This window comes from Camelus ferus, chromosome 13 (assembly GCF_009834535.1).
Source record: "Camelus ferus isolate YT-003-E chromosome 13, BCGSAC_Cfer_1.0, whole genome shotgun sequence".
Taxonomy (NCBI): Eukaryota; Metazoa; Chordata; class Mammalia; order Artiodactyla; family Camelidae; genus Camelus; species Camelus ferus.
The window spans coordinates 23,255,659-23,282,979 of record NC_045708.1 but is presented as its reverse complement, the minus strand read 5'-3'; the positions used below and the strand labels follow the sequence as shown (position 1 = coordinate 23,282,979).

General features: G+C 53.2%; 2 protein-coding genes, 1 long non-coding RNA gene and 1 pseudogene across 3 annotated transcripts in view; 1 reads left to right on the top strand and 3 right to left on the bottom strand.

Moving 5' to 3' along the window:
• Positions 1 to 1,385: 1,385 nt before the first annotated feature.
• On the top strand, positions 1,386 to 13,305 carry A3GALT2 (alpha 1,3-galactosyltransferase 2). The gene is given in 6 exon segments (XM_032495865.1): positions 1,386 to 1,408; positions 9,335 to 9,418; positions 9,625 to 9,714; positions 9,974 to 10,028; positions 10,030 to 10,112; positions 12,343 to 13,305. Coding segments are annotated over 6 exon segments (1,023 nt in total). The 3' UTR covers positions 13,031 to 13,305.
• On the bottom strand, positions 11,067 to 12,615 carry LOC116668337. Its single transcript, XR_004325496.1, has 2 exons — positions 12,359 to 12,615; positions 11,067 to 12,028 (listed from the first exon to the last, which is right to left on the bottom strand). It is a non-coding gene; the product is annotated as an uncharacterized LOC116668337 (long non-coding RNA).
• A 2,232-nt stretch (positions 13,306 to 15,537) lies between the features above and the next one.
• Positions 15,538 to 17,209, bottom strand: LOC116668195 (annotated as a pseudogene).
• Positions 16,060 to 27,321, bottom strand: part of ZNF362 (zinc finger protein 362) — a 36,378-nt gene continuing 25,116 nt past the window's right edge. Inside the window, exons 7-9 of the mRNA XM_032495864.1 lie at positions 20,950 to 21,028; positions 20,665 to 20,823; positions 16,060 to 17,854 (exon numbers count right to left, since the gene is read on the bottom strand). Coding sequence (XP_032351755.1) covers positions 17,738 to 17,854; positions 20,665 to 20,823; positions 20,950 to 21,028 — 355 coding nt within the window. The 3' untranslated portion in view covers positions 16,060 to 17,737. The remainder of the gene's footprint in view (positions 17,855 to 20,664; positions 20,824 to 20,949; positions 21,029 to 27,321) is intronic.

Below are 27,321 nucleotides of genomic sequence, written 5' to 3'. Positions count from 1 at the left end.
CACAGGGAAACTAGCTGGGGGACTTTTAAGAGCCAATGCCCATACCTTGGTAACTCCTGTCTGGAAAGCCTGGAGGAAGCTCCTACCTGGAGAAAGAGGGGAAACGGGTTAGTTGACCCAGAAGATGGAGCTGGGTCTGAAAAGCCCAGTATTCCAGGAGGTAGGGGATGGCTGGCAGGACGGGCCATCACGGGACCCTGGGCCAAGGGGGAGCGGGAGGGTAGAAAGAACCTCAGGGAGGGTACCTCGTGAGGAGGGCACCCCGGGGGCCCCTGTGCCACTCTCCCAGGTGGCCGGTGGGCTGTTCCCTGTGCGGCTCAGCAAGTCTCCTCGCTGGACCTGATTTGGCCTTTCTGGATGGCAAAGCCAGGCCCGACCTGAGTTTGTTCTTATGTATGTGGTGCAGAAGGGAACCAAAAGTCCTGAAGGAGGATCTGATGGATCTGAGGGACTGGCTTACACAGGTAAGTGTTGGTGCTATTTCTTGAGTCTGGGTGAAACCCAGTTTGAAGTGTGCTTCCTTCAACATTTTGCTCCTGGTGTTTACACCTTACACAGGATTTTGCAAAACATTTTTGATCATGATCAACAGTTCAAAAAAAAAGGTTCCTGCCCTTGTATACGTACTTAAATATATATAACTGAAACAAAAATTTCCCAAAACACTACCTACCCTGATGTATAATACACTCTGACCTTACAATTCCCTTTCTATTAATACTTTAAAAATCTCAGTCATGATCCATGAAATTGATTTCCTGGCCCTCTGATAGATCATAACCTACACTAAAAAACCCTGCCCCATGTAAACTTCCCAGAACTTTTCCATATTACTATCTCGTGTGGCTTTTACCCAGTCCGGGTGACAGGTGTACACACCCCGTTTTACTCAGGAGGTCAAGGGCTCCTCGAGGTGAATAGTCCAAGGTTGCAATCTGGTGACTGGTGCCTCTGAGATCTGACAGAAGCTCTGTGCAGAATAATGTTCTCTTTGGGTGGCAAACACCATAGCCTGGCCCAAGGACCTCTCCCAGGACCACCACACGAAGAGGGGCACAAGGGCCCCTGGGGAGGAAAAGGAATTAGTACAAAATGTCTCAGCCTTCGGCCAACCAAAGCAAGCCTTCCTCAGATCCACCCTCTTCCAGGTGATTGGCCCCAGCAGGGTTCCCAGCCCCCACCCCCTTCGGGGGCCAGCTTCTCCCAGCAGACACCACCCCCCAGGCAAGGCCCTCTCAGGGCAGTTCATCCATGTCTGCTCCTGTGGGTGTGGTTTCTGACAGATGGCCTGGAACTGCTTTGTCTCAGTCATCCAGAGCGGGTCACTTCTTCCCTGGCTCTGAGCTGAGAAGGTTCTTGGCAGGCTGTCCCACCAACTTCTGTACATGGCCTTCAGAGAAGGACTCAGGTGAGTGGGGACACTGTCAGTGTCAGGGGAAGACGGGGTGGGACGCTGACCTGAGAGGAGTCCAGCCCGATGACCAGAACAGTCAAGAGGAGGCCAGCTGAGCCATAGAGGTCCAGGGAGAAGGGGCCTGAGAGGGAATATCGCCCAAGAGGTAGGGATGGTCCAGGGGGTAAACAGTGGGGTGGGGGAAGATGGCATCCCTGGAGGTCTTGTTGCCTGTGAAGAGCTCGGCCACTCCTCTTGCCGCCCTGAGCTCTGGGCCCTCTTAGTGAACCAGAGGACGAAGACTTGGGGTGTGTTGTCCAGTGTAACTGGGAGCTCTCTATTCCCACTGGGAGTGACTGTCCAGGACTGCAACCTTGTTCCCACTTAAGAACTAATTACTGATCTTTAACCCCTTCCTGAAAGCAAGGAAGGCATACAGGAGCAAGGTGTGAGGTGGGCTAGAGGGACCACCTGCAGGTGGAAGTGGGGTGGAGAGGGGGTCCTTTTGAAAATATCTGAGCAAGGAATGTGGAGGAATGGGTCAGAAAGGGACCCCTATGGACTGAGGGCTCCCAGGCTGGGGCACAGGACAGGGCGGCAGGAGCCGGTATGTGCCGACCACAGGCCTGGGTGTCGGCTGGAGCCCACCTGGACCCCCCTGGGCAGCCCTGCCTGGCTGCCCTGGTTGGGAGGGGCTGGCTGAGAGGGTTGGGAGAGTAGTGAGGGCAGCGGACTCCGCTCCAGGCTTCTGCCCAACACCTCCCATAGTGTACCTGGGGGCTCGCTCCCAGGAGCCAGAGAGGCCCAGCTGCAGCCAGTCCCCCAGCAGCTTGGCGTGGAGCGGGGCGGGGAGTGAGGAGTCAGGCAGGCTTCCTGCAGGAGGGACACTGACTGGCAGGGAACTCAAGGTGACTTGAGAGGAGCCAGGCTTGTGGGGAGGAATAACCCGGTGGAGACCCTTGGGAGACAAGCCTCAGGGCTGAGCTGGGGCCGAGTCAGAAGGAGCCCCATTGCCACTCTCTGGCCTGGAGGTCATACCTAAGTTCAAACCTCAGCCCCACCACTTCTGGCTGTGTGACCCTGAGCAAGAGATTTAACCTTCCTGAGCCCCGGTCTCCTCACACATAAGGTGGCGGTAATCATAACATCTCCCTCAAGGGGCTGTGTCAGACTTCAGTGAGGTGGGGACATGAGACACATCAGTGTCTGCGGCTATTCATAAAGAGTGAAGAAAATGGCGTTTTAGGCAAAGGAGTAACCATTTGGGAAAGAGAATGAGGACAAGGAACTCATTCATTGCTTCATTCACTTACTGAACAAGTAACCACTAACCACCACTATGAGGCAGCCTCTGGGGTCTGGACCTGGCCCTGGAATGCAGAGTCTAATGAAGCTGGACACCCACAGCCTGGCGGGGCCAGTGGACAGTTCCAGAGTGCAGACGGCCAGAGGTTCGGCCAAGGACAGAGGAGCGCTGGGGGGCGGGGACCAGGGGTGGGGAAGCCGAGGAAGCCTTCACAAGGGAGGAAGCTGAGGTTTGAGGACTGAGTAGGCACTGGCAGCAGCCGATAGGAAGAAAGCAACCTGGGCCAAGATCCAGAGCGGGGAGGACACAGGGTCGTGGCAAGTTGAGGAAACTTCACAAGATGGAGCGAGATGGAGACTTAGCGGCCTGGTGGGCGGTCATCACAGGAATCCCAATGAGGAACCATGAGGTGCAAAGAGCTCAGGGAGAGTGGGGTGGGAGGAGGGAGCAGGGCCCCCCCCCCGGGTGACTGGGACCATCACAGAGAACACAGGAGGACGAAGAGGTGAGGGCAACGCAAAGTGCAGCTGGAGAAGCCCTGAGGGGGAGGGGGCTGGGCTGGACACGAAGACTAGGGAGTCTCTGGGAGAGAGAGTCGGACTGACATATGGTGACAATAAGGGCACGCCACACAAAGGAAGGCTGGGGCCATCGGCGAGGGCAAGGGTGACCCGGAAGCAGCCTAGAGAGCAGCAGGGCTGGAAGGCATGGAGCTCTGCAGACCAGAGTCCAGGGTGCGGATTTTGCTCTAAGAGTAGTGAGACCCCACTGGAAGGTCTGGGAGAGGGGAGGGGCGTGTTCTATTTATAGTTTTGAAAGCTCAATGGATTGTTGGAGGTGAGGGATAGAAGCAGGGAGGCTGGCAGGGGGCTGTGGAAGTTGTCCAGGTGAGAGAGCCCATGGCCTGGGCTGGACCGAGAGGAGGTGAAGGCAGGAGGGTGAACCAGGGGTGTGGGTCGGGGGTCCACAGGGTGTGCCGGAGGACTGCACGTGAGGAGCGAGAGGAGGGACGATTCAGGGAGGACTCCCAGGCCTCCCGCTGAGGAATGGGCTAGAGCACCGTGATGTCACTTCCCAAGATGGAGGAGACCTGAATGGGGAGCAGCTGTCAGAGGAACATGGAGAGTTCCTTTTTGTCCACACAAGTTTCAGATGCTTGTGAGACATTGAAGTGCAGAGATCGGGTGGCACCAATGCCCCCAGCTGTCCTCTTGTCACTGCACCCACGATGCCCCGATCAACCCCACCAGGGACCCCAGTTCCAGGAGAGAAGTCTGATAGAGAGTGTGGTAGAATAAGCATTGGTCTTTTCCCTGGTTCTTGGCAAAGAACTCCTAAAACCCATGGAATTTCCAGAGTGAAGGAGTGTCTTGTTATTCACAATGAGCCCCTAGCACAGCTGCGTTTATGCCACCAGGTTACTCAGGGCAGGGCCCCGGGATGGGGCTGACACCAGGAAGACCCGGTGATTAGAGGCTTAAAACTTCCAGCCCCACTGGGTTATAAAAACTCATGAACAACAACGTTGTGAGAGTTTCCAGGTTGGGAACACATCCAGATGCCAGGAGGGTGCTGCACCCCAACCCCATGGGACAGATGCCGAGCCAGGGGCCCTTCTGGACCTCACCCTAGGTACCTCTTCACCTCGGTGTTCATTTGTATCCTTTTCAATAAGCCAGTGACTCTATGTAAAGTGCCTTCCTGAGTTCTGTGAGCCTTCCTAGCAAATTATTGAACCTGAGGAGGGAGTTGTGGGAATCCCTGAATTACAGCCAATTGGAACTATGGGTAGCCCCGGGATTTGCAATGGCATCTGAAGTGGGGGTGGTGGTTTTATGGGACTGAGCCCTCTAACTTGTGGTATCTGATGCTAACTCCAGGTAGACGGGGTCAGAACGGAACTAAATTTTTGGACATTTGCTTGATGTTGGAGAACTGAATTGGTGCTGATGTTGGAAAACACCCCAGAAGGTGGCTAGAACACAAGGGAGGCTGGGCAAGAGATGAGCGTAAAGACACAGAGCTCACTGTCTTTCGTTAAATAACAAAAGCAGCACATGCCCACCGTGCAGTCCACTGCTACAAAGTACATGAAGTGAAAAGCTCAAGTCCCCTCCTCCTGCCAGTCTCAGCTCACCACTAACTGGTGTGTCTTCCTCTGAATCAACGCCGCCCAGCATGGCAGCCACCCATCCCATACGGCTACCAAGCCTCTCGGACTGGGGCTGATTCCAACTGAAACACACGTTGGATTTAATATTGAGACTTAGTATAAAACAAGCATGTACAGTATCTTAGTGATTTTTATACTGATTACATATTGAAATGATATTCTGGATATACTGGGTTAAATTCAAATGTTAAAATTAATTTCACTTCTTTTTGCTTTTTTAATACGGCTACTACTAGAAAATTTTAATTTACATTCCTGGCTCCCATTATATTTCTATTGGACAATGCTGTTCTAGATTTCTTTTCCTACATTTTTATAAAAGCACACAGATAAACACGTCTGTAAACGCACGGGGTCCCAGGGGGAGGAGCTTTCCCTAGGGAGGTCAGCGTCCACATACAGTTCTGTCACTTCCTCAGTCACTTAATTCTTTAGGCCCTATTTTCCATAGAGTACATGTAAATCGACCTCATCCTTTTCTTTTTTATTGAAGTAATTTATTTATTAATACCTTACTTATTATTATCGTTTTTTATTTTGACAGGACAGGGAGGTACCTAGGTTTATTTATGTTTAGAGGAGGTACTGGGGATTGAACCCAGGGCCTCATGCATGCTAAGCAACCACTCTAGCACTTGAGCTATGCCTTCCCCCAACCTGATCCTTTTCAATGGCCATACTTTCCATAGTATAGGCACGCTTAATTCATTCATCCAGTTCCCCACTGACAAACAGGGGCCTCACTTCTATCTATTCACTTTCTCCAGCAATGCTCGGAGAACCTCCTGGGCCTGCCCACTGTGACGACTCTATTTCTAGAGGTGGGAAAGCTGGGTCTGGGGTGAGTGTTTAAAAGGTAACAGCTGAGGACCCAGATTTTGCAGGCTCCTCAGGCAGGGCTGGGAGATGTAGACTTAATCTTACAGTCACTAGGAAGACTTGAAACAACTTGTTTTTTTCTAAATGGCCAACTCTGCATTTTTCCTTCATTAAAAAAGCAATAAGCGCACATTACAGACAACTAAGGGGGAAAGTAAAGGGAAAAAACCCTCCCATAACTCACTGCCCCAACACTGCAGTTTTTCCTTTTCGTCTTATTCGTCAGTGCGTGCTTTCCTTGCTACGTTGTAATCAGAGGGCCTGTCAACTTTAGATCCTGCTTTTTTCATTTAAAGTTCTCGTGTAAACATTTTTCCACATGCCTGCAGAGTCTTCATAAAAAGTTCACTTAGAGGGTCCCTTCAGCTGGACACTAGGGCCTTTTTTGGTTGTATCTGAGTGGCCTACACAATGCCTTCTCCACAGTGCTTTCTACCAAGCTCACGTCTTCCTGTGTAAAAGAAACCCAGGCACCTCCACTGATCCCTGCCCCTCAGCCCCTCCAGTTACCATCCCGTCTCTCCTTTTACAGCCAGACTTCTGAAGAGTCGCCTAACCTCTGCCCGCTCCCATCCTTGCCCTCGGTGCCTGGGCCCTGGCTATCCTCCCCCACCCCGCTCTCCCCTCCTCCTTCCATCCCTGCCCTCCATGAATCACAGAACTCTCCTGAGCCTGCCTGCCTGCCTTCTGGGCTCCAGCCCCCTACCCCCAACCAGACAATCAGGCCTCATCTCCTTCCCGGTCCTCAGCCCTGTCCCTCTCATCAGTGACCTTCAAATCCTCTCCATCCCACTTCCCTCTCAGCCATTCATCACCAACTTCTCCCCAACCCACTGCCAGCACTGACCTGTCTTCCTGCCTCCAGTCAGTGCTCCCTGCCCACCCCGCCTCACATCCAAGCTAAACAGTTCAGCAGTATTTTTCAAATAAAAATCTGACTGCATCCCTCCCTGGAGGAAAGACCTTTCAGGGCTCCCCATGGCCTTCAAGATGAAGTCCAAACCCCTTAGCCCGGAGTGTGGGCCCCAGCTTACCTCCAGCCTCAACTCTCACCACTTCCCATCCACACTCTGCTCTCCACCCCTGCAAAAGACCTGCAGTTCCACCTACTTTCCAAACTCTCTCACCTCACTTTTACACACTATTGTTTCTTTTTCATGGACCTCCCTTTTCCCTCCACTGCCTTCTTTGTCTGGATAACTTCTAATTCTTCAGGTCTTAGCTTAGAGATCACCTCCTCCAGGAAGCCTCCCTAACTTCTTCCCCATCTGTCAAGGCTCAGGTGCCAGCCTCCAATTTGCCCTTAATGGCATCTCACATTTACACCAATCACAGCCTTCACAGTGCTGTGTTCCATTCATCTGTTTGTGGTCTGTCATGTGAACCCATCCTCCTCTCTCCCTGGCCACCCACATCTTTCTGAGCCTAGTCCCTGAAGACAAGATCTGTGTCTTGCTCACCTCTGAATCCCTGACCTAGCACAGTGCTTGATTCTGAGCTTATGACCAGTGAGTAAAGGCTGAGCGCATGAACGAGCAGAAACTAGTGAACATCTTGGCGCATACACTGTTTCCGTGCTGAAGATGATCTCCTTTGAACAGATTTCCAGGAGTTGTGGTGACTGGATTAAAGGGGATGAGTACTGAAAGCTTGGGTTCCCATAGCTAAGTAGCTTTCCAAAAGAGCTGTAGCAATTTACATTCCACCAGCAGGTGTAAAAGTGTCTATCTCAACTGTCTTCTTGCAGTGTGGCTATTTTCATATTTCTTTCTTTTTAAAAAGTGCTCATTTTACAGGCAAAACATCCCGCCGAGTTCTAATTTGTAAGTCTTTGATTACTAGTGAGGGTGAACATCTTTCCATATCTTTGCCTACTAAATGCATTTCCCCTTCAAGGATTTACCTGTTCATATGACATGGACTCTGCTGAGACAGGCTGGCATTCTATGAGATGACTCTGGGGGCTGTGTCAGGAGTGACTGGAGGCAGGGAGGTCACTGCTGCAGTGGTCCCGGTGAGGGAGGAGCAGGCAGGGTCACTGTGGGGGCTGGGGGAAGAGGAGGGGCAGAGAGGAGGCAGATCAAAGAGGCTCAGTCAACCCACCCTGGGGACTGACAGCAGACAGTTGGGTAAGGCAGAGGGAGGGGTCGGGGTGCACCCAGGTTTGGTCAACTGAACAGAAGGAGGCGTCTGCGCTGAGATGGTACACAGGTGGACACATACAAACACAGCTGCAAGGTGCCTTTTCAACCTGGGTACACTTCATTGGTGAAGCGGGGTAGCAGAAAAGGCAGGTGCAGGAGGGTCCGATCAGGCAGGGTTCTTGAAAGAGACCAGGTGAGGCTGATTTTGGAAGGATTCACAGGGCAGGGACTGGAGCTGGGAGGTTGTGCAGAGAATCACGAGGACCTGTTCTGGAAGACTAACGCTAATGATACCCAACAACAGCTAAGGCTTACCGAGCTCTGCTACTTGCAAGACAGCGTTCTAATTGCTTAGTGGGTATTAGCTCAATATCCACGACAGCCCTCTAAGGTAGGTATTCTTATTATCTGCATTTCTAGGTGAGACTGAAGTGCAGAAGCCCAGAACCCTGCCTGAGGTCAGACAGCTAGGAGTGGTGGCCTGGGATTTGAACCTAGGGGCCTAGCCATGCTCCTCACCATATGGGTCCAACTGGCTAGAGACACCAGCACCCAGTAGGGATAAGGAGAGCTGGAGGAGACCCCTGGGAGGAGCCTATTAAAATTCTCAACTTTTAGGGCCCTATTAGAAAACAACCAACCATGGACAAATCCCAAGGTCCACCTCCTCTATGCCAGAAACTGGGCCACTGAGCTCTGCTGGAGGGACCTGGCCCAGTGACTGGAGCCACGATAGACACGTGGTCCCTGACTGCAGCCAGACCTCCATGCAGCCCAGAAACTCATCTCCAAGCCCCTGACAGCTCTCAATTCCCAGCCACTAAGCCACAAACTTCCCCAAATCCCCTCCCAGACTCTCCCCATCCAAGGTCATTCCTACCCTCTACCCAGGCTAAGTACCTCAACCCCTAATGTTACTGCCCACCCCCAAATATGCCTGCTGGGAAAAGCAAAGAATTACATATCTAAATGCTCATCAGAAGGGACCTGGTTTGGTAAATTATGCTACCTTCAATCAATGGCGTATTAGGCAGCTGGAAAAAAAGGGTGAGGAAGAGCTCCAAGTCCTGAGATGGAATAACCCCAAAGACACAATGGTCAGTGGAAAATGCCAGGTGCAGAGCAGCACAGCACATGCTACTGTTTGTGGTGGGAAAAAACAGGAAGGAAGGGAAGGGAGAGAGAACTTGCTACCATATTTATATTTTCCTGTATATGCACAGACTACCTCCATGCAGAGGAACTGGGTGGCTGGGAGCAGCAAGACTGCACTGTCTATACTCTTGTACCTCTGAATGTCTGTGCCACGTGAATAGAATAATATATTCACACTCCAAAAAAAAATGAAGTGAAACATTAAATTATGTAATTTCTCACACATGTATGTGTTTAAAAATATATCTATAAATGAGTTGCTGATGCCTCTCCCCACCCTCTAGGGCCTGGAAGAGAATCTTTTGGCGGCTGATCCTACTTGCACTTGGCCTCTTAGGGCTGCTCCTGTACGGGCTCCCTGCAGTCAGGTACAACCCCCTCCCCCCAGCACTTGCAGTGGGACCAGCCAGGGCAGGGTTAAAGCGGCTCTTTCCAAGGGCCTCCTGGAGGGATGGGGAGTGGCGCTGTCTGGGCCCACACAAGTGTCCTGTGGGCTCTCCCTCCTTGTAAGGAGCAAAGCGAGAGGGCTCCCGAGGAGGCTGGCAGCCCCCTCACTGCTGCTCCCACCTCACAGGCATCTGGAAGTCCTCATCCCCATGGGTGTCTGCCCTTTGGCCAGGATGCCCCCGCTAAGAGACAACTTCACGGGTCCCCTGCATCCCTGGTAAGAAGCTGCCATCCCTCCCACACCCTCTACAGAGCTCTGCCCAAGTCCCTGCCCTCCTCACACCCCTAACCCTGGCAGGACCAGGCACTCCACCCAGTGGCCCCATCAGGTAACACATCGGATAGGGATCTCCAAGGGCAAGGCCTGTGTGTGACCCATTTGTGGGTCCCTAGGGTCCAGGACTGGGGAGGTAGCAGTGACAACTCACCACGCAGGTGGATGAATGGACCTGTCTCTCCACCCCTGCCCTGGCCAGGGCCCGGCCTGAAGTCCTGACCTGTACCTCCTGGGGGGCCCCCATCATTTGGGATAGGCACCTTCGACCCAGATGTGGCCCAGCAAGAGGCGGTACAGCAGAACCTCACGGTTGGACTGACTGTCTTTGCTGTAGGCAGGTAAGGCCTAGGGAGGGGAGCGGTGCTGTCCATGCAGGGAGTGGGAGGGGTGCCATGTGATGCAAGAGGTGGGGCACCTGGTTCTCTTGGGCCATAGGATCCCAAGATGAAACAGGAGGCAAAGATAGCAGTCGTTGTCGCAGACTCCCAGGGTGAGGGCAGGCCCCTCCTTTCCCTTCCTCTCCTCCCTGGACACCAACAATGTGGAGCCCACACAGCGAAGGCAGCCCAGGGCTCAGAAGCATGTCCTAGAAGGAAACTGCTCAGGGCCTGGGGCTGGTCCACCTGAAGTCCTTGGTTTTGTGGTGAGAAAATGATGGAGGTGAGAGTGGGGAGGGGAGGGGAGAACAAGCAGGTAGACAGAAGGCTGGCCTGGCTGCAGTAAGCACATCGTGGAGGTCAGCAGCTCAGGCCCAGGCACACAGTAAGGAGAGGGGGAGCTCCCCAAAGCAGGTCTGGGAGCTGAGGGCTTTTGCAAGGGAATGAATCTAAGCTGAGTAAAGAGGGACATGAAGAAAGCGGGATACTGAGAGTGGCAGGGTCAGCAGAGGAGGGGACTCCGGGAGGAAGGGCTGTCATGGGTGGTATCACAGGAAGCGGGCTGGAAGGATGGGGATGCCCACAGATTGGGACGGATGAAGCTGCAATTCTGGGGGGTGGGGTAAGGCACATGATGACCAAGCTGAGGGAGAGGCCATGGGGGCAGGTGACTGAGGAGGGTGGAGGACAGAATCACCACAGGAGAGGAGGCCAATCAAGGGGCTGAGGTGCCCCCAGGTATGAAGAAGGAACCCAAAGTGGTAGATGGAGAAGAAATCTCAAGGGCACTGGCCTCCCCATCTCCCCATTATCGATGGCAGGGTGTCCAAGCTGGGTATTCACTTTCCAGGAATGATGTTAACGGGACTCCTGGCTGAGGGTGGCAATGAGATCCTAAGATACAGAGAGCTAGAGTTCAGGGCAGTTTAAGGAAGAGTTTTAATAATGGAACAGACTGCTTTGGGAAGGCAGTGAGAGCTTTCCTTCCAGGAAAAGATATCCAAAAGTCTGGGGAAGGAATTCTGTCATCATATACCCCAACAACTGCTCAGGACCCCTCCCACTCCATCCCCCACATTCTAGAAGGGAGAGAAAGCCAGGAGGGCCCCTATGAGGCAAGGGGGCAAATAGGACCAAGGGCTGACCCACGGGCCGCCTGGGTAGAACTGCTGGCCTCTTCCAGGGCCTTGGTGCCCCCACTTCCGTTCCAGATGCTGAGTGGGATGTTCCTGCATCAGCCGTAGGGGTCAGAGTCTCTGGGTCTAGAAATTCCAGGGTCCTGAGTTCCAAGGTTCCAAGAGTCCAACACCCTGGGGTGCTGAGGCTTCCTAGGTCTCTGATTCCACTTTCTCACAGTTCCACCAGGAACAGAGCAAGTGCAGGTAAAGGCAGAGGCTCCAGTGCCAAGCTGGGCTCAGATCCTGGCTTTACTCTTACCAACTGTGTATACACTAGCACAAGTTACTGAGAAATGGAGACAATACTGGTGAGGATTAAATGAGATAATGCAAATTACTTTGAACATTGTGCCACATGATAAAGGTTCAAAAATAGCAGGCATTATTACTATTATTTTAGAACCCAAAGTCTGTTCATACAAAGTTTCCAGTATTCCAAATGTCCCAATTATCTGTAAGGAATCAGCACAAACTCAACGACTAAAAACAATTCATTGTTATCATACCTCATAATTCTGTGGGTCAGAAATCCCGGTAGGTCTCAGCAGCAAGGGCTCCACGTTGCTTCCAAACGTCTGGGTCTCCACTGGGACACCAGCCTGAGGAAGGCAGGCGGGTGCCTCTCTCCGTGGCTAGCTTGGGCTTCCTCACTTCGCCGCAGCATCTGAGTTCTGGGGCTTCTTTAGCGAAGGGTCAGAACTATAAAGAGACAAAGGCTAACGCGCAGGTCCTCCCAAGAGCTAGCACAGCATCCCTTCCTCGGGACTCTAATGATCAAAGCGGTCTGGGACGGACGGAATACCGGGCCCCTCGAGGCAGGGGTGGCAAACCGTCGGCCAGCATCTTGAACCCGCTTTGACGGTTCTGGGACTGGAGAGCTCTGGGGTTCCGGGCACGGAGGTTTCAGGGTCACAAGGACCAGTGTGGGGAAGGCTGGGAAGCCCAACGGCTCCGCGGACGGGGGAGGGCGCCTCGGCCACACTGACTCGGTCCCGCCCCGCCCCGCCCGGCAGGTACCTGGAGAAGTACCTGGCACGCTTCCTGGAGACTGCCGAGCAGCACTTCATGGTGGGCCTGCGCGTCGTGTACTATGTGTTCACGGAGCGCCCTGCCGCCGTGCCCCGCGTGCCGCTGGGTCCGGGCCGCTGGCTGCGCGTGGAGCGCGTGGCTCGCGAGCGGCGCTGGCAGGACGTGTCCATGGCGCGCATGCGCGCGCTGCACGCGGCGCTGGGCGGGCGGCTGGGCCGCGAGGCGCGCTTTGTGCTCTGCATGGACGTGGACCAGCACTTCAGCGGTGCCTTCGGGCCCGAGGCGCTGGCCGAGTCGGTGGCGCAGCTGCACGCCTGGCACTACCGCTGGCCGCGGCGACTGCTGCCCTTCGAGCGCGACGCGCGCTCGGCCGCCGCGCTGGGTCCGGCTGAGGGCGACTTCTACTACCACGCGGCGGTGTTCGGGGGCAGCGTGGCGGCGCTGCGGCGGCTGACGGCGCACTGCGCGCGGGGCCTGCGGCGGGACCGCGCGCGCGGCCTGGAGGCGCGCTGGCACGACGAAAGCCACCTCAACAAGTTCTTCTGGCTTTACAAGCCCGCCAAGCTGCTGTCGCCCGAGTTCTGCTGGAGCCCTGACATCGGCCGCCGCGCCGAGATCCGCCGGCCGCGCCTGCTCTGGGCGCCCAAGGAGTACGCCTTGCTGCGCGGCTAGCGGCGCCATCGGCCCGGACGCCGGCCCGGCCAGGCCCCTTCTGGTAGCTGCGTGGTACTGGGGACGTGGGGAGACCGCGTGAAACCCGCCCGCGCCGCGGGGTGGCGGGAGGAGGCCCGGCCTTTGGGGAGCGGCTCCCCGAGGAGGGAGATCCATCCCTTCCCTGACTTTCCACGACCCAGGCAACTCCAGCTGCCTGGAGACCTTTCACCTCTGACCTTACTGAGTTCAGCTGGGGCCCCCTGAAGAGATGTTTTAGCCCCCCCACCCCATATCCTCCCACTTTTTTTTTTTAATGGGACTGAGGCACAGAAACGGATCGTAACTGCCTAGGGACCAGAGGATCTGTGAGTCAGTCTGTGATGTCAGCAGCTGGAGAGCCAGGACTGGCTCTCAGGCCAAATAGAGCTGCCTCTGGGCAGGAACCCCAGCTGGAGAAACAGTGGCATCCCGTTCCTTGACTTTTCCGGTTCACCTCCCCAGCCTCGGCACAGTTTGTCCATATTAAGTAATATTATAATAAAATACATTATTCCAAAGTGCCCTTATGGCCCTTTCTCCTAGAGAAACAAAGTCCACTAAAGTGACATTTCCTTGCCATGGGACCCATATGGCTGTTTGGCCACAGTATCTGGGAGATGAACTTCCTCATCCATGGCTGCCATCCAGACTTCATCCTCAATAAGGAAAAACACACTCCCGGGATAGGACCGCGAAGTCATCAGGCCTTCCAGGAAAGGTGGTTCCCTCCAGGAAATAGCAGAGGGAACAGGGAAGTTACCTGCTGGAAGCCTCAGAGATACTGTTTGACAGTTAGGAAAATGGAGGCCCGGAGAGGGTGAGATTTCCCTCCAGGTCTCCTGAATCGTGCATGAGGTGTTCTCATAGGCCTTGCATTTTTAACACTGTTCCCAGGTAGGAGAGCAATTCTGACTATAAGCCATCTCTGATGGTTTCTACAAGCTGACAGTTTTTACAAACCCATTCCAGTTGATGTGAGATAAATATCTCCCTCAAAAGCAGTTCAAAACTAGATTAGCAAAATTGAAAAGGCCTTTTGGACTCTGGGTTAGAGATAAGAACAGGCCAGGTGTGCCTCAGAATGGGTTATCGCTTGATGACTGAGCTGGAACATCCTTTCCTCTGGTGGGAGAGTATCCTCCACCTTAACCCTGCATCATTCACCAAGGGCCACACACCCCAACCCCTGGGCTGCCAGAGACCTGAGCTCGAGCCAGTGAGATCTGGATAGAGCCTGCTCCTCTTCTGACTCTCTGGGTGGCTGCGGACAAGTTCCTTACCTTTGCTGAGTCTCAGCTTTCTCATATATAAAATGGGGGTGGCAGTCACCCTCCTTGCAGGGGTTGTGGTGCTCCAGGAAATAACTTAGCTTCTCCCTCTCCTTGCCTGCCCCCTCTCCTGCGAGTTCATGGAGTGCAAAGGGTTCACCAAAGGACAGCCATTTCCTGTTTTCAAGAGGAAGTGATTAAAAAAAAAAGAGGAAGTGATGGCACAAGTTAGGAGTTACCATGTGCTGGGCTGGGGCAGCCTCATGCTGCGGGTCAAGACCTTCCTGAGAAGGGGTTGGAGTCAAGGAAGCTGCAGTGTAACAGAGTGGAGGATCACTTGGGAACAACTCCCTCTTTGTCTTACCCGGAGGCCGGCAGTCAGGGTAGGGGCTAGAGAGTGGCTCAGGGCAGCTCAGGAATAACAAGGAATAAGCTCCTTCTGCAGCTACTTCCATCAGTGTCCCTGTCATTCAACACTGTCCTCCGCATCCATGCTGGGACCCTCAGGGACAGCTGAAGCTCCTGAGAGCTTCCAGATGAGCTGGTGAAAATCAGGCACCCAGTCCCCCGAGTGTCACTGCCCCATGCAAAATCTTCACCTGTCCAGCTGTCCCACCCTGCCATGCCAGCTCAGATCCCATTCCCTGAGATTCCCAAACGTCGTCAGCTCTCTGGTCAGGTAGTCAGGGTTCACTGATCATAAGGGACATGGATCCACCAGGGCTACATCAAATGATAAAAACAATTACATTTATTGGGTACTTACTATGTGCTAGCACAGGTCTAAGCCTCAGCTATCTATCCATTCATTTAATGCTCACATCCACCCTATAAATTGGTTACTATTATTTCCCTTGTTTTACATAAGAAAGTCAGGCATAGAGTAAGTAATTTACCCAGTGGCACACGATAGCAACTTATAAATTCATTAGTGTGAGAATAAGCAGGAAATTAAACCTGGCCAGAAGATGAAGACTGAAGGTCAGGAGCTGAGGTTGCCACTGGCTCTCAGTCTCATCTGTCCATCTTGGCTTCTCTCTGCCTCCTTTTTCCTTCTGTCTGTGTCTGGCCAACACGGCCACCCCCACCTCCTGTCCACAGTCCAGGTGCCCACCATCTCCTTACTCGTTCCTAATTTGGATAGAGAATCTGATTGGAGAGGCAGCCAGTGGTGTGCTGGTAAATGTTGAGCAACTGACTCTTTGAGGAATACGAGGCTGATCCAAATGAGGATTTATTGGCTTGTGAACAGGACAGAGCTGGGGTCAGGCCAGCTGCAGGGCTGGATAATGTGTCTCCAACTATCCACTTGGCTTTGTTCTGAGTCGGCTTCATCCCCGCTCCTTCCGCAGCAGCAGTAGCTCCAGCCTCACAGCCCCCAGCTACTCTGGACTGGGGACCAAGAAGTCCCCTTCACAGACATCTTCCCCATGGGGAGAGGGGGTCAGTGCTTCGATTGCCTTGGAGGGAAATGCAGGAAATCCCCCAGAGTTTATCAAGGCTGGCCCTGTACTAGCCTCACTGTGGGAAAGACAGAAAGTGACTCAGCCATGAATCACCGTGGGGCTCACCATTGGGAGCTCACTCCTCTGAGCCCTCATGGTCCTTGGCCACAAGTGATGGACACAGGGTGGGCCATCTCCCTTCCCCAAATCTGGGGGGCGGGGGAGGGGAGAGGAGCAGTGGAAAGGTGCCCCCCAGCCCCCCCCTCGCACAGAGCACACCACACACCGCCGCCACCCGGCTGCAGGTACAGTTTATTCTTCACAACAGAGAAATACAAAGAGCAGAGGGTTTGGAATTCCTTTGTTTCTTGCCCCCTTTAGTGTCTTCCCCCACATTCGACTTTTGTTTTGCTCCCCACCCCTTTTCTTAAATAGAATGCAAATTTCCTTCCTGAAGCGTTGAGGGGCACCTGCCCTCACCTCCCTGCCACCACGATGCAGACTGAGAAGCCAACACTCTTTTCTCTTTTTTAATAAGGTAACTAGTTCTAAATATGGTGGCCTGGAGGTCCCATAGAAAAAAGCAAAGGGGTGTTAACAGTATGTATAACAGCGTATTTACAGGGTAGTAACATGCGGACGAAAAGCTACAATACTGAGTATCAGACGACGCAAGTCAAACAAAGGGGTGGGGGCGGGGCAGAGAACCCCGTGGGAAAAGAAAGCCCAGGAGACGTTAAACTGGTAAATCAATGGCGAGTTAAGGCTTAAAAAGTGTATAAAAATAACACAGTTAATATTCAAAACGGAACTCCAGATACAGAATATATAGATGAGTTTCTGTCTAGTTTTCTTTTTTTCCCCCCAGGGGGATGTGGGGGGCCTCCCCAGGCTCTGTACATTGTTCCTATATACACGGACACGCATGGCTTTCAGATTGGGGTGTGTGTGTGGGGGCTGAGGGCAGGGTCTGCTCCTGGGGACCCTCCTCCCCGAGGGTCCCTTCCCTGCCGAGGGACCTGGGGCCTGGGCTGGGGAGTCCCCTCCATGGCAGGGAAGACAAAACCCCTCCTTGGGCACTGCCCCATCTGGAGGAAATTCTGGAGAGGGGGTCCTAGCCCCAGGCCCCCTCCCTCCCCATCCCCCTGCCCACAGTCTGGGATGGTGGGAGAGGTAGCCAATAGGTTTTCTGGCCAGCACCGAGGTAGACTGGGGTGGTCTTCAGGGCAGTGGGGGCACCAGGTCTTACCCAGCCCACCCCGACCCCATTTCCCTGGGCCTGCACCCAGCTCAGCCCAACGCACTGCACCCTTTGGTCCTGCGGACCTCCCGGCCTCTCGTTTGTCTCCTGAAGCCTGGGCAGCCCTGGTAGCTGCCACATTCCTCTGCTCAGTGATGCCCAGGGCGCAGCTCCAGAGGCTTGAGCTGAGCACCCAGGGGCGAGTGGGTCACTCCAGCTGCCTCCTGCCCCTCCCACCTGGGGGTCCCCTTTGCAGTCCAGAAACCCCGGCCTGAGCCTCCCCCTCAAGACCTGAGGCCATGGCAAGAGAAGGTCCCACGCTGCCCTCTGGTTCTCTGTGTCCATCTGTCCGGTTCTTTTAATTTCTCGGTCTTAGCAGCACCAACTTCTTGGCCAATAAATATCTTTTTTGTTATTTCCAAAACAAACTTAAAAAAAAAAAAAAACAGTGAAGCAAGTGAAGGGTGGGGAACAAAAGGAAAACCCAGCAGAGAGGTTCAAAGTGCTCTGAGATCGTCTTTGGATGCCACCAAAACAGTCTAGAATCTTGCAGTTGGCCTGGCCGCCCGCAGAGCTGGACCGGGCAGGGCTTCTGTGGCCCAGGCTTTCTGGAAGGTCAGGAAGGTCATGAGAGAGCTCAGCTGTTCCTGGAGGGCTCCTGGAGGGAGTCAGGGCCTGGTGCTGCCTGGGTCTGTCTGCCAGTGCGCAGGGAGGGGTGGTGCCTTGGGTCGGCTCAGATGAGGGAAATTCGCACCGGGATGCCGGGGGACTCCGTCCTCTGGGGCGAGTGATGGCTCACCAAGTGCTCCACCACCGTGTGTTTGGACATGTGCTTCATCAGGTAGGTCTCCTGTGGGCAGGGATGAGATTCAGAACATATAACCAACTGCTGGCAAGGGATGCAGGGGGAGCTGCAGTCCCCATAAGCGGCCACTAGAGGGCTCCTTGGTAGGTGGGCGGGCTAGTGGCGGGCATCCACATCCGTTCTAGGGACGCTGCACTGCTGCTGGCCGTGGGGGGGGTGGCTCACTGACCAGGGTCCCAGCCTACAGTGTGCTGACTGGAGAGCCGGCAGGCACCAGGCTTGGGCATCAGCAGTGGAACTCCCTAGGGCCAGGGCAGCTGCCATTTTCCGCTGGCTGCAGTGAGTTTGCAGACCCGACCTCAGCCCGCCTGCCTAACGCAGCACAGCTGCCCCCATCTGGCTAATGCTCCCAATGAGGGCAAAGCATAGGTCCTGGTCCAGCCCAGCTCTGGTACTTCCTGGGCAAGTCACCTCACCCCTCCAAGCCTCAACTTCCTCCTCTGCAGGCAGGGATGGGGAAGGGACAACCTCAAAGGGTTGCTATGGTGATGTGGGTAAAGCTCTCAGCACGCAGTAGGGTTGAGGGGACCACTGGTTCCCTAGTCTCTACACTTCATTCCAGGTGGTGGTGGGAGCCCAGGCCTCTGTACCCGAGACCTCATCCTCCCTTGGGAAGAAACTAGGCCTGATCTGATTGGTGACTCTGGGAAGCATAAACTGGGCGTGCTCAGCTCATTCCTTGAGCATAGGCTCTGTTAAGTCTGACCTGGGGCACCCAAGACTGGGTGGGTGAGGTGGCCCCAGGCTCACCTGCAGGCCCACAGGCCCTCACACTAAGCTGCCAGGTGGTGCTCTGGTTCCCACCTGCCCCTCCTTGGCCTCATACCTCAGTCTGCTCGGATCCGGGAGAGGAAGCCCTCAAGTGTATCAGACCACACCAGAGGGAAGCAATCAGCAAAATCCAAACCAGAAAACTGTTCTTCAATGAGTAAATTGCAAAGAAAAAAAAGGCAGTGGGGGTGGGGGACCAAGAGTTTAAAAGATAAAGTGATCCAGTGCAATGTAAGAATCTTATTTGGATCTTGATTAAAAAATAAAATGTGTAAGTAAATAAAATGATGGCATCCGTGAGAAAATTTTCCTATGAAAATTTTCAGCTGAAACAGTATGTCATCAGTTTTATTTCAAAACATAGGGATATGGATGAAGTAGGACTGGTTGATGCCAGGTTCTGGGGGCTGATTGGAACATGAGGAGTCACTATTCTAAAATGTTTCTTTTATGTATTAAAGGAGTTTAAAAGTCAATCCACTAAAATGTCTGTTTAAAAACCAAAGGTGATTATTCTTGTTCTGTGGAGTCCAGTCAGGCCCGGTTCAGGGAGGGGCCTCAGGCCACATGAGATCTGACAGCCCCTTCCCCACAGGAGTTCAGATTCCTTCTAAGAACCACAGCCATGAACGCTGGCAGCCCCTCCTCAGGGAGTGGACATGTGTAGGAGGGTGCAATCCACGTGCCCACCTCCAGACAAACTGAACTTTCAAAACTACCCTCCCCATGGCTTCCCACTTCACCTGGAAAAGCATCCAAACTCCCTAACAGGGCCCTGCAGCCTCATGGGACCTAATTTTCTTTCAGTTCATGGAACACACCATGTTTGTTCCACCTGGGGTGTTTGCATTCACCCTGCCCCTGCATGGAAAGTTCTTCCCCCTCCTCTCCTCCTCACCTGGCTAATCACCCTTTCAGGCCTCTTCTAAATGGTACTTCCTCAGACACCTACCCCGCCCTACCTCCCTTCCCCAACTAAACGTCCATCCCTGAGGCTGTAGCCCAAAACATGTGTTTCCTTTTTCCTTTATAGCAGTGGCTCAGAGGCGGTTTTGCCCCCCAGGGGACACTTGGGAAAGTCCGGAGGCATTTTTGGTTGTCACAACTTGGGGAGGGGCTGCTAGTAGGCAGAGGCCAAGGATGTTGCTAAACATCCTACAAAGCACGGGACAGCCCCCTCAGCAAAAGTGTCAACACAGGCCGAGGTTGAGAAACCCTCCTTAGATCAGTTACCACAGTTTGTCATTACATATTTATTTGTGTGGGTACTTGTTTATTATCTGTCTCCAGCAGTAGACTCCAACCTCCCTGGGGCAAAGAATATGTCTGTTTGATTCATCCTGAGTCTCAAGTGCCTGGCACAAGTGTTCAGTAAACAGTGAGTGAGTAGACTCGTGTTACCTAAGGTTTATCAGGCATAGACTCTGCCAGCCAACAGCCCTGCAACTGAGGAACTATTACCTCCTCCATTTTGCAGATGGAGACTCCGTGATCTCTGTCTAGTATACATGGGAGTCAGTTACCCAGAATATTTGATTAGTCAGAAACACACACTCAAGTAACTCACCTGGACTCCCTCATCTTGGTCTGAAAAGCCCTTGTTTAGGGAGATTCCCACCCAGGGACAGCAGGCAGGCACCTTTCTGATGCCGTCTGGGTCTTTCCTGGGAGATGAGGGTGGCTCTGGGCCAGGTCACTGTGCCACCTTGTGGCCATGATGGGGGTTGCAGCCTCCCTAGTGAGGAAAGGTGCTTCTCCCTCCTTGGCTCTCACCAGGGTGCCAGGCCCCTCACCACTGCAGGGGAGAAACCACACCTTGGGAACCCAGGCTAAAGGCTGCCTGGAGGGAGCTCTGCCTGAGGTGCCCTAAAACAGAACTGGGGGGCAGAAGCCGTGGCTCTCCCACTCACTGTGATCTGGGGTGGGGAGGCACAGCCCCTCTCTGGGCCTCAGTTTCCTTTTCTGGGGAATGCGGAGAGTCAGTGCAGACCGGAGGCTGCCGGGGACAGGAGGCGGGCACTCACCGAGGTGTAGGCCCGCCCGCACATGCTGCAGCAATAGGCCTTGGCGTGCTTGATGGCGTGGGCGGAGAGGTGGATCTGCAGGGAGGCGGAGTCCGAGTAGGCCCGGTAGCAGTTGGGACACTTGTAGGGCTTGTCCTTGTTGTGCTGGCGCTGGTGAGACTGCGGGGAGCATAGCAGGGGGTCGGGAGGGGCTGGGCTCCCCCAGACCCACCCCATCCCCATGCTCCCCTTTGGGCAGGAGAGGGGCTGTGTGCGCCTGGCAGGTGGAGGTGGGCAGGCACTCACCTGGAGGTTGGAGAGCTGAGTGAAAGCCTTTTCGCAGCCAGGATGTGGGCACTTGTAGGGTCTGTCGCCTGTGTGGATTCTGCAACGGGCAGCCAGCTGTCAGGGTGAGCCCCTGGCAGATCCCCCAGGCCAGCTCCAGCCCCATGGCCCCTGGCTGGCCCGCACACACCTCTGGCCCCCAAGCCTGCCGAGGGAGCCCCAGCAAGAGCTGGGCCTTCAAAGGCCTTCCCTACTTTCTTCTCTGGCCTCCCACCTCCAGTCTGACCAGATCCTCCACGGTCCCTGCAGGTCCCCGCTGAACCAGCACAGACTCAGAAACCCGGCCCAGGACTCCCGATCATCACAGAGACATTCTGCCCCTTTTCTAAAAAAGCCAGCAGCAGACCACTCACTGAAAAGATTCATAGCTTGGCCAGGACCTTCCCTGCCCATCCTGCGTCTTTCTCAGAAGGAGACATCTCCCTCCAGTTGGCCTCAAATTTCTGTTTCCTGCCTCCTCCCCATGTCAGGCATATGTCCATGATGGCTACCTGGTCACCCCAGCTACTGAGAGAATGCTGGACAAGATGGCCCTGAAGGTCAGGCCCTCATGTCCTCCCTATGAGCCCCTGTGACCACCCTAACTCTACCACTTACTAGCTGGGTGACCTTGGTCAAATTACCAAGCCTCGGTTTCCACATCTGCAAAATGGGCAAAAAAAAAAAAAAGAGTCCCAACCCTGCTGGGCTTTGTGAATATTACATTAGATAATATGTGGAAGGGGCTTAACCAAGTCAGCCCTCCAAAAACACTTGCCAGTATTATTATTATTATTATTATTAATTCATTTAACAATTGTTACATCAAGTACCCATGCACCAGGCACCAACCTGGGTGCTTGGAACCTATTAGTGAACAAAACAGACAAACCCCATTGCCTCGTGGAGACAAACAACAAGCATGAAGTCAGTCAGTAAAGCACGTGTAGGAGGTGGTAAGTGCTAAGAGAGGAAACAGAGTAAGGTGAAGGGGTCATGAGAACCGGGACAGGGGGTGCGATCTTAAATGGGGTGGTCAGAGTTCCCACTGAGAAGATGACTTGGGAGCAGTGACTTGAAGGCTGACAGCTGTTTTCTGTCAGCTGCCGCAGACTGTGTTGTCTACCAGCCAGATGAGGACAGAGGGGACGCAGAGAGGTGCCTACGTGGGCTGGGGAGTGGGGCACACACGGAGGCCAGGATGTCAGGCCTTCCCTGCTCTCCTAGGCTTGTCTTCAATCATCTGTTCCAGTGAATCTTGTGCCAAGCAGGTGGGTGATGAAATGCGGGCTGGACACGAACCTCTTTTGCCTAAGTTGCCGATGAGCATAAGGTGGAGGGAAAATTCAGCTCTGGCCATGCGGTCTGACTCCCCTGAAGCACCAGCCGGCCTCACTGCCTGGGTTTGCTCTGCCCAGGAACAGACTCATCAAACAAACAAAGGCCCGTCCAGCCAGGTCCCATGCTGGTCAGGCTGGGATAAAGTCCCTGCCATCAGTAAGCCCAGGACCGTGACTGATGGTCCAGATTCCTTAGTGTGTCATTCGAGGCCCTTCATGTGTGGTTTGGCCTCACCTCCCTGCTCCTGCACCCTGTGTCCTGGTCAGAGAAACATTTCTCGTCTGGCAACCGTGTCTGATTGATGCTTCTGCCCGCCACCCCTGTGCCCGGAGTATGTCCTCAGCAACGGGGCCGCCCCTCCTATGTCTCCCCTACTAGACAGGGAATCCCAAGGGCAGGGACAGCTCATCTCAGGTGCAAGGCCCAGGGCCCAGTCCAGAGGCTGCAAGGAGACTGGCCAGGTGGAGCTGGGCTGGCCCAGTTCTGAGGATCCCTGTTCTACCTGTACATTTGGGGGCATTACATGTTTGGGGACATAATCTCAGGCTACTGCATCCCGTCTCTACAATGGAAGGACCTTAAGGGTCACCTGGACCAGCTCCACCTATTGCAGAATCCCCTCCATTTTACCCAATCCTCGTTCCCCTCCAAGGCTGCAGAACTTGGTCAGCTAGGGGTCAGGTGGCAGAGGGGACCGAGGGACCACGGGACATGCACTGATTTGTTTCAAACCGCACGATGCCCACCTGAGTACTCACCTCCCATTGCTGCCCAAGCCACACCTCTCCCCGACCCCAAGGCTCCAGCCCCGCCGGCCTTCCTCTGGCCCCGCGAGCATGCACATCCCTTCTGACCCTGTCTGTCATCCACGGCTGCTCCTCTTCCAGGCACTTTTCCCTCAGCCAGCACCTGGCTACAACCCAGACAACCATTCTCAGTATGAAAGCCCCTTGATCAGGGTAGCTTTTCCTGACCCCCACACTAGGCCTGGCCCCTGCAGCTCACCCCTGAGCAGAAGTCTGTGTGTGGGCACGTACTGTGTCCACATCTGGTCACTGTTTTCTTGGCTGCTTCCCTCCTTAGTCTCATCCAGCACCATCATCCCAGGGCCTGGCACAGACTCAGCAGAAAGGACTCACTGAAAGAGGGCAGGGGAGTTCTTTCCCCCTGAAGTCCATCACTGACAACAGTAATATGCTCCACATAATCACCACTACCCATTCCTCAGGGGCATTTCACAAGTGTTTGTTGACTAACTGACTGATGGTCCTCCAGGGACTTCAGGTCCTTCCCTGGGGACCCAGCCAAGCCCTCCTGACCAGGGGACATCCCCTCTGGCCTCCTACCGGGACTCCCAGGCTCAACCTCTCCCCTCCTGACCTCCACCACTACAGCAGCGTAGGGAGCTGACCTTGTCACAGCCTGGCTTGGCACCCCCCACTTTTGCATCCCCCCTTTCCAGGGTGGAATCCAAATTCCCTACTCCATCATTCGAGGCCTAAAGCACCCTCCCCCCAACCACTGGTCTCCCCAGTGGAGCCTTGGGACATCTTACCAACCTCCCCACACACACGTGCACACATATCCCCAGCAAGCCTCTGAGCCTTTGCTTATGCCACTCCCCCTGCCAGGAACATTGTTCCCATCTCTCACCAGGGAGGTCTATGGATCCTTCAACACCCAATTCAAATGATCCTCCCCTACCTCCATCACATACTTCCCTCGTTCATGGAAATGTTCACATTCACCAGCCTCCCAGGTCATGGTGGGAGTTCCTTTGGCCCAGAGCCTACCTCTGACCACTGGTCTGTCATTATGCGTAGCACCCAGCACTGGGCTGGCTCAGAGGGGATTCAGGGAGACAAAGTTCCCACTGGTAAATGGCCTGTGGGCTCTTCAGCTCCTGAACTTCAAGTCAGGGCCAAGCCCTAAATTCCAACATCAGAACCCTCTCTCTGTAGGGCATCTTCCCACCAGGGGAGCGTCCAGCCCTGACTCCCACATCTGCAGTGACGGGGCCTCACCACCACCTCCAGGCATGGGCAACGCAGGGAAGTGGAGCTGAACTTGGTGCCCCTGGGCTGCTCCTTTACCCGCACGGCCCCAGCCCCACCCTGGGGCCCAAAGACTTGCCTTGCTCTCCTGCCTGGCACCCCGCCCCCACCTGAGCTTCCTCGGCAGCCTGACATCCCCAGCTCCAGCCTTCCTCAGAGGCACGGGCTGCTCGCTGGTGCTCTGGCTCGCACCTCACTTCTGCCTCCTTTTAGCAGGGTGGCCTTGGGCAAGTGACTTTGCCACCCTGAACCCCAGTTTCCCTGCCTCTAAAATGGGGACTGTAATAAGGATTATGTAACTGACATAAAGGGCATGCCGAAGATATTTTCACAGTGTTAGGGTTTGTTTGTTTGTTTGTTTTTGTTTGTTTGTTTTGGGGGGGATTGAAGTAATCAAGTTTTTAAAATTTATTTTTCAGTGGAGGTACCAGGGATTGAACCCAGGACCTCGTGCATGCTAGGCAAGAACTCCACCATTGAGCTATACCCTCCCCTCCACAGTGTTAGTTTTTAATACACTCTTGTCTATTTAAGATAAACAATTTATGAAAAACAACAAACGGGGAATTTATCTGATGTTTAAATAAAATTATCGAGGGTTCGTTAATTATCATTTATCTTTTATTTTCCAGGTAATAAACGGCACATTCTATCGAATGGCTTCAGTCATGCTGTGCTTCCTAACTGAAACGATGGGAGATACAGTGAAAGTTAACCTTCCCTGAGTTGGTTCCCTTTCCGTTGCATTTTTCACATTCATTTTCTCTTATTTAAGAAACAAATTCACACTGTGCAAGGACTTTATGGACACCTTGTATGTAATCACCTTACGCAGGGCCACACACTTGGGAGCTCTCTGATGGGGAATAGTTGTTGCTAAGATGTTATTACCACTTCCATCATCACACTCGAGAAAGCAGAATAACACCTGCCCCTATCACAATTATCCTCACACAGGTACACAACATCACAGCCAGGAGAAGAAAAACAAAGGCGCAAACCATTCTGCAGCCTGAGGAAGTAAAGAAACAAATCCAGAGTCACTATGTCCAGCATATGCTCCCCAAACAGGAAAAACGCTGAGCCCCTCCCTATACCTCCCTGACTGCCTTGTAGAGCCACGCTACCCCTGACCCAGCATCACGACATCTACGGATACGTGATCTTATCCAGATGCTAACTGCACGAGACAACTGCTGTATATCATGAACAGACCTCAGGACAAATTCCTGTTATTTTCTCCTTAAATACATGTGGTCTTTATTATTTACCAGGCTGACCCTTCTGGAGTCTGGATTTCTGCAAACGCTGTGCAAACACCTGCTTTTCTTCACTTGTGGTGCCTTCTTTTGACAGATGGAGGTCCCATCAAGATGCTCCAGGGTCGCCAGGGCCATGCAATGATGTTACCTGCCCTGAAAATGCTCATTGTCACCTCCTGGGGGTTTCTGCTCATCCTGCTTCTAGACCGACATTTATTACATGATGGGGGCTGGTTCCGTTTTGGACATGACCTTCTTGTACCCCCTTATGACTGGCATGATGTTGGGAAGATGGATTTGATTAGATGTCTGACTATCTGGTTCCCTACTGAGGAGCACAAACCAGAAGAGAGTCTCCGTGGAATGGCAGGGCACAAGCGACCTGGAATCCGGTGGCTTCTTCATGTTTAGCTTCTTTTGCTTGTTTGTCTAAATGATTCTGGGACTTGAGGGCATTTGGGACACTCATCTCTTTGTCACTGGGTTAGGCTGCACTGGTTTAATTATATATGCCACCACGGGATGACTAATTTGTCTCTATATGTTGATAGGACCCTCTTATGTTGCTGGTTTGGTTTCCAACCACCATGAACTCAAATGACTCAAAAGAAAAAAAGACAGAGAGAGAAAAAATTGTGCCCTTAGGAACAGAATAGGATCCCTGGACAAGGGACATTCTGATAAAATACTCTCCCTCAGGGCCTATTAATTTCTTTTTGCCTGTTTGGTCATGGTCTTAAATACTATTTTTAAATAAACATCGATGTCTGAAAACACTCGGACTCACTAATTATTACTTGCTACTGTGTTTATTTCCTAGCAGACTGACGCTCACATGGTCTCCACCGCCAACTGTGTGCTACGGCCCTTCTCAAATCCAGGCCCCACGTTCAAAATAGTAAGATGTCAAGGTATCCTTTACAGCCAAATGCTCTTGGAGTTTCCCTGGCCACTGGGCAAAGCCAGAGATTTGCTCCCCCGCTTTATAAAAGCTCCCAATGAGGGCATATTTGGTATTCTCCACATTTTTAATTAGCCAAGCACTAGAGTGAGAGCTGTCCTATGAAGTTTCCAGTATAAGAAAGCTGGCAAATCCAAAGAAGAGACGCTCCATCTCCCTGAGTTAACTTGATGTGTGTGTGTGTGTAATTATATACAATTTATGTAAATAGAATATAGAGTAATATCATATATAATACATAATTGTGTATGATACATGTGTGTGTGTGTACTTCTTAAGATAGAGGAAAAAACCCAACAATTTCTTTTCATGTAGAGGCTGGCACCACAAGTATCCACGACAAATGTCTTTAAAAAGATTTTTTTTTCCCTAGATTTAACTACACTTACTAGCGCCAATCATAAAATATGCTTTATGAGATCAATTAAAAGGCTGTGACGATGGGTCAATGCCTTTGCTGCATAGAATACGCTCTGAATCTGAAAAATTGATCATGCGTTATACCTGGATGGAGGACTCCATTCTCCTCCATTCTGAATGTGTTGATTACATAATAAATGGACCAGAGTCGTTTAGTCTTATTAACAGGTCTTATTCCCCAGCTCACACCTGTGCTTCAGGTCAGGGACTGAATCTTCTGAAAGAAACATCATGAGATGAGCCTCAGTGGAGGACTGTACCACCGCACTGGCTCTCCATACTTCGGGGAAGAGACAGAGAGGCACAGGCTCCCACG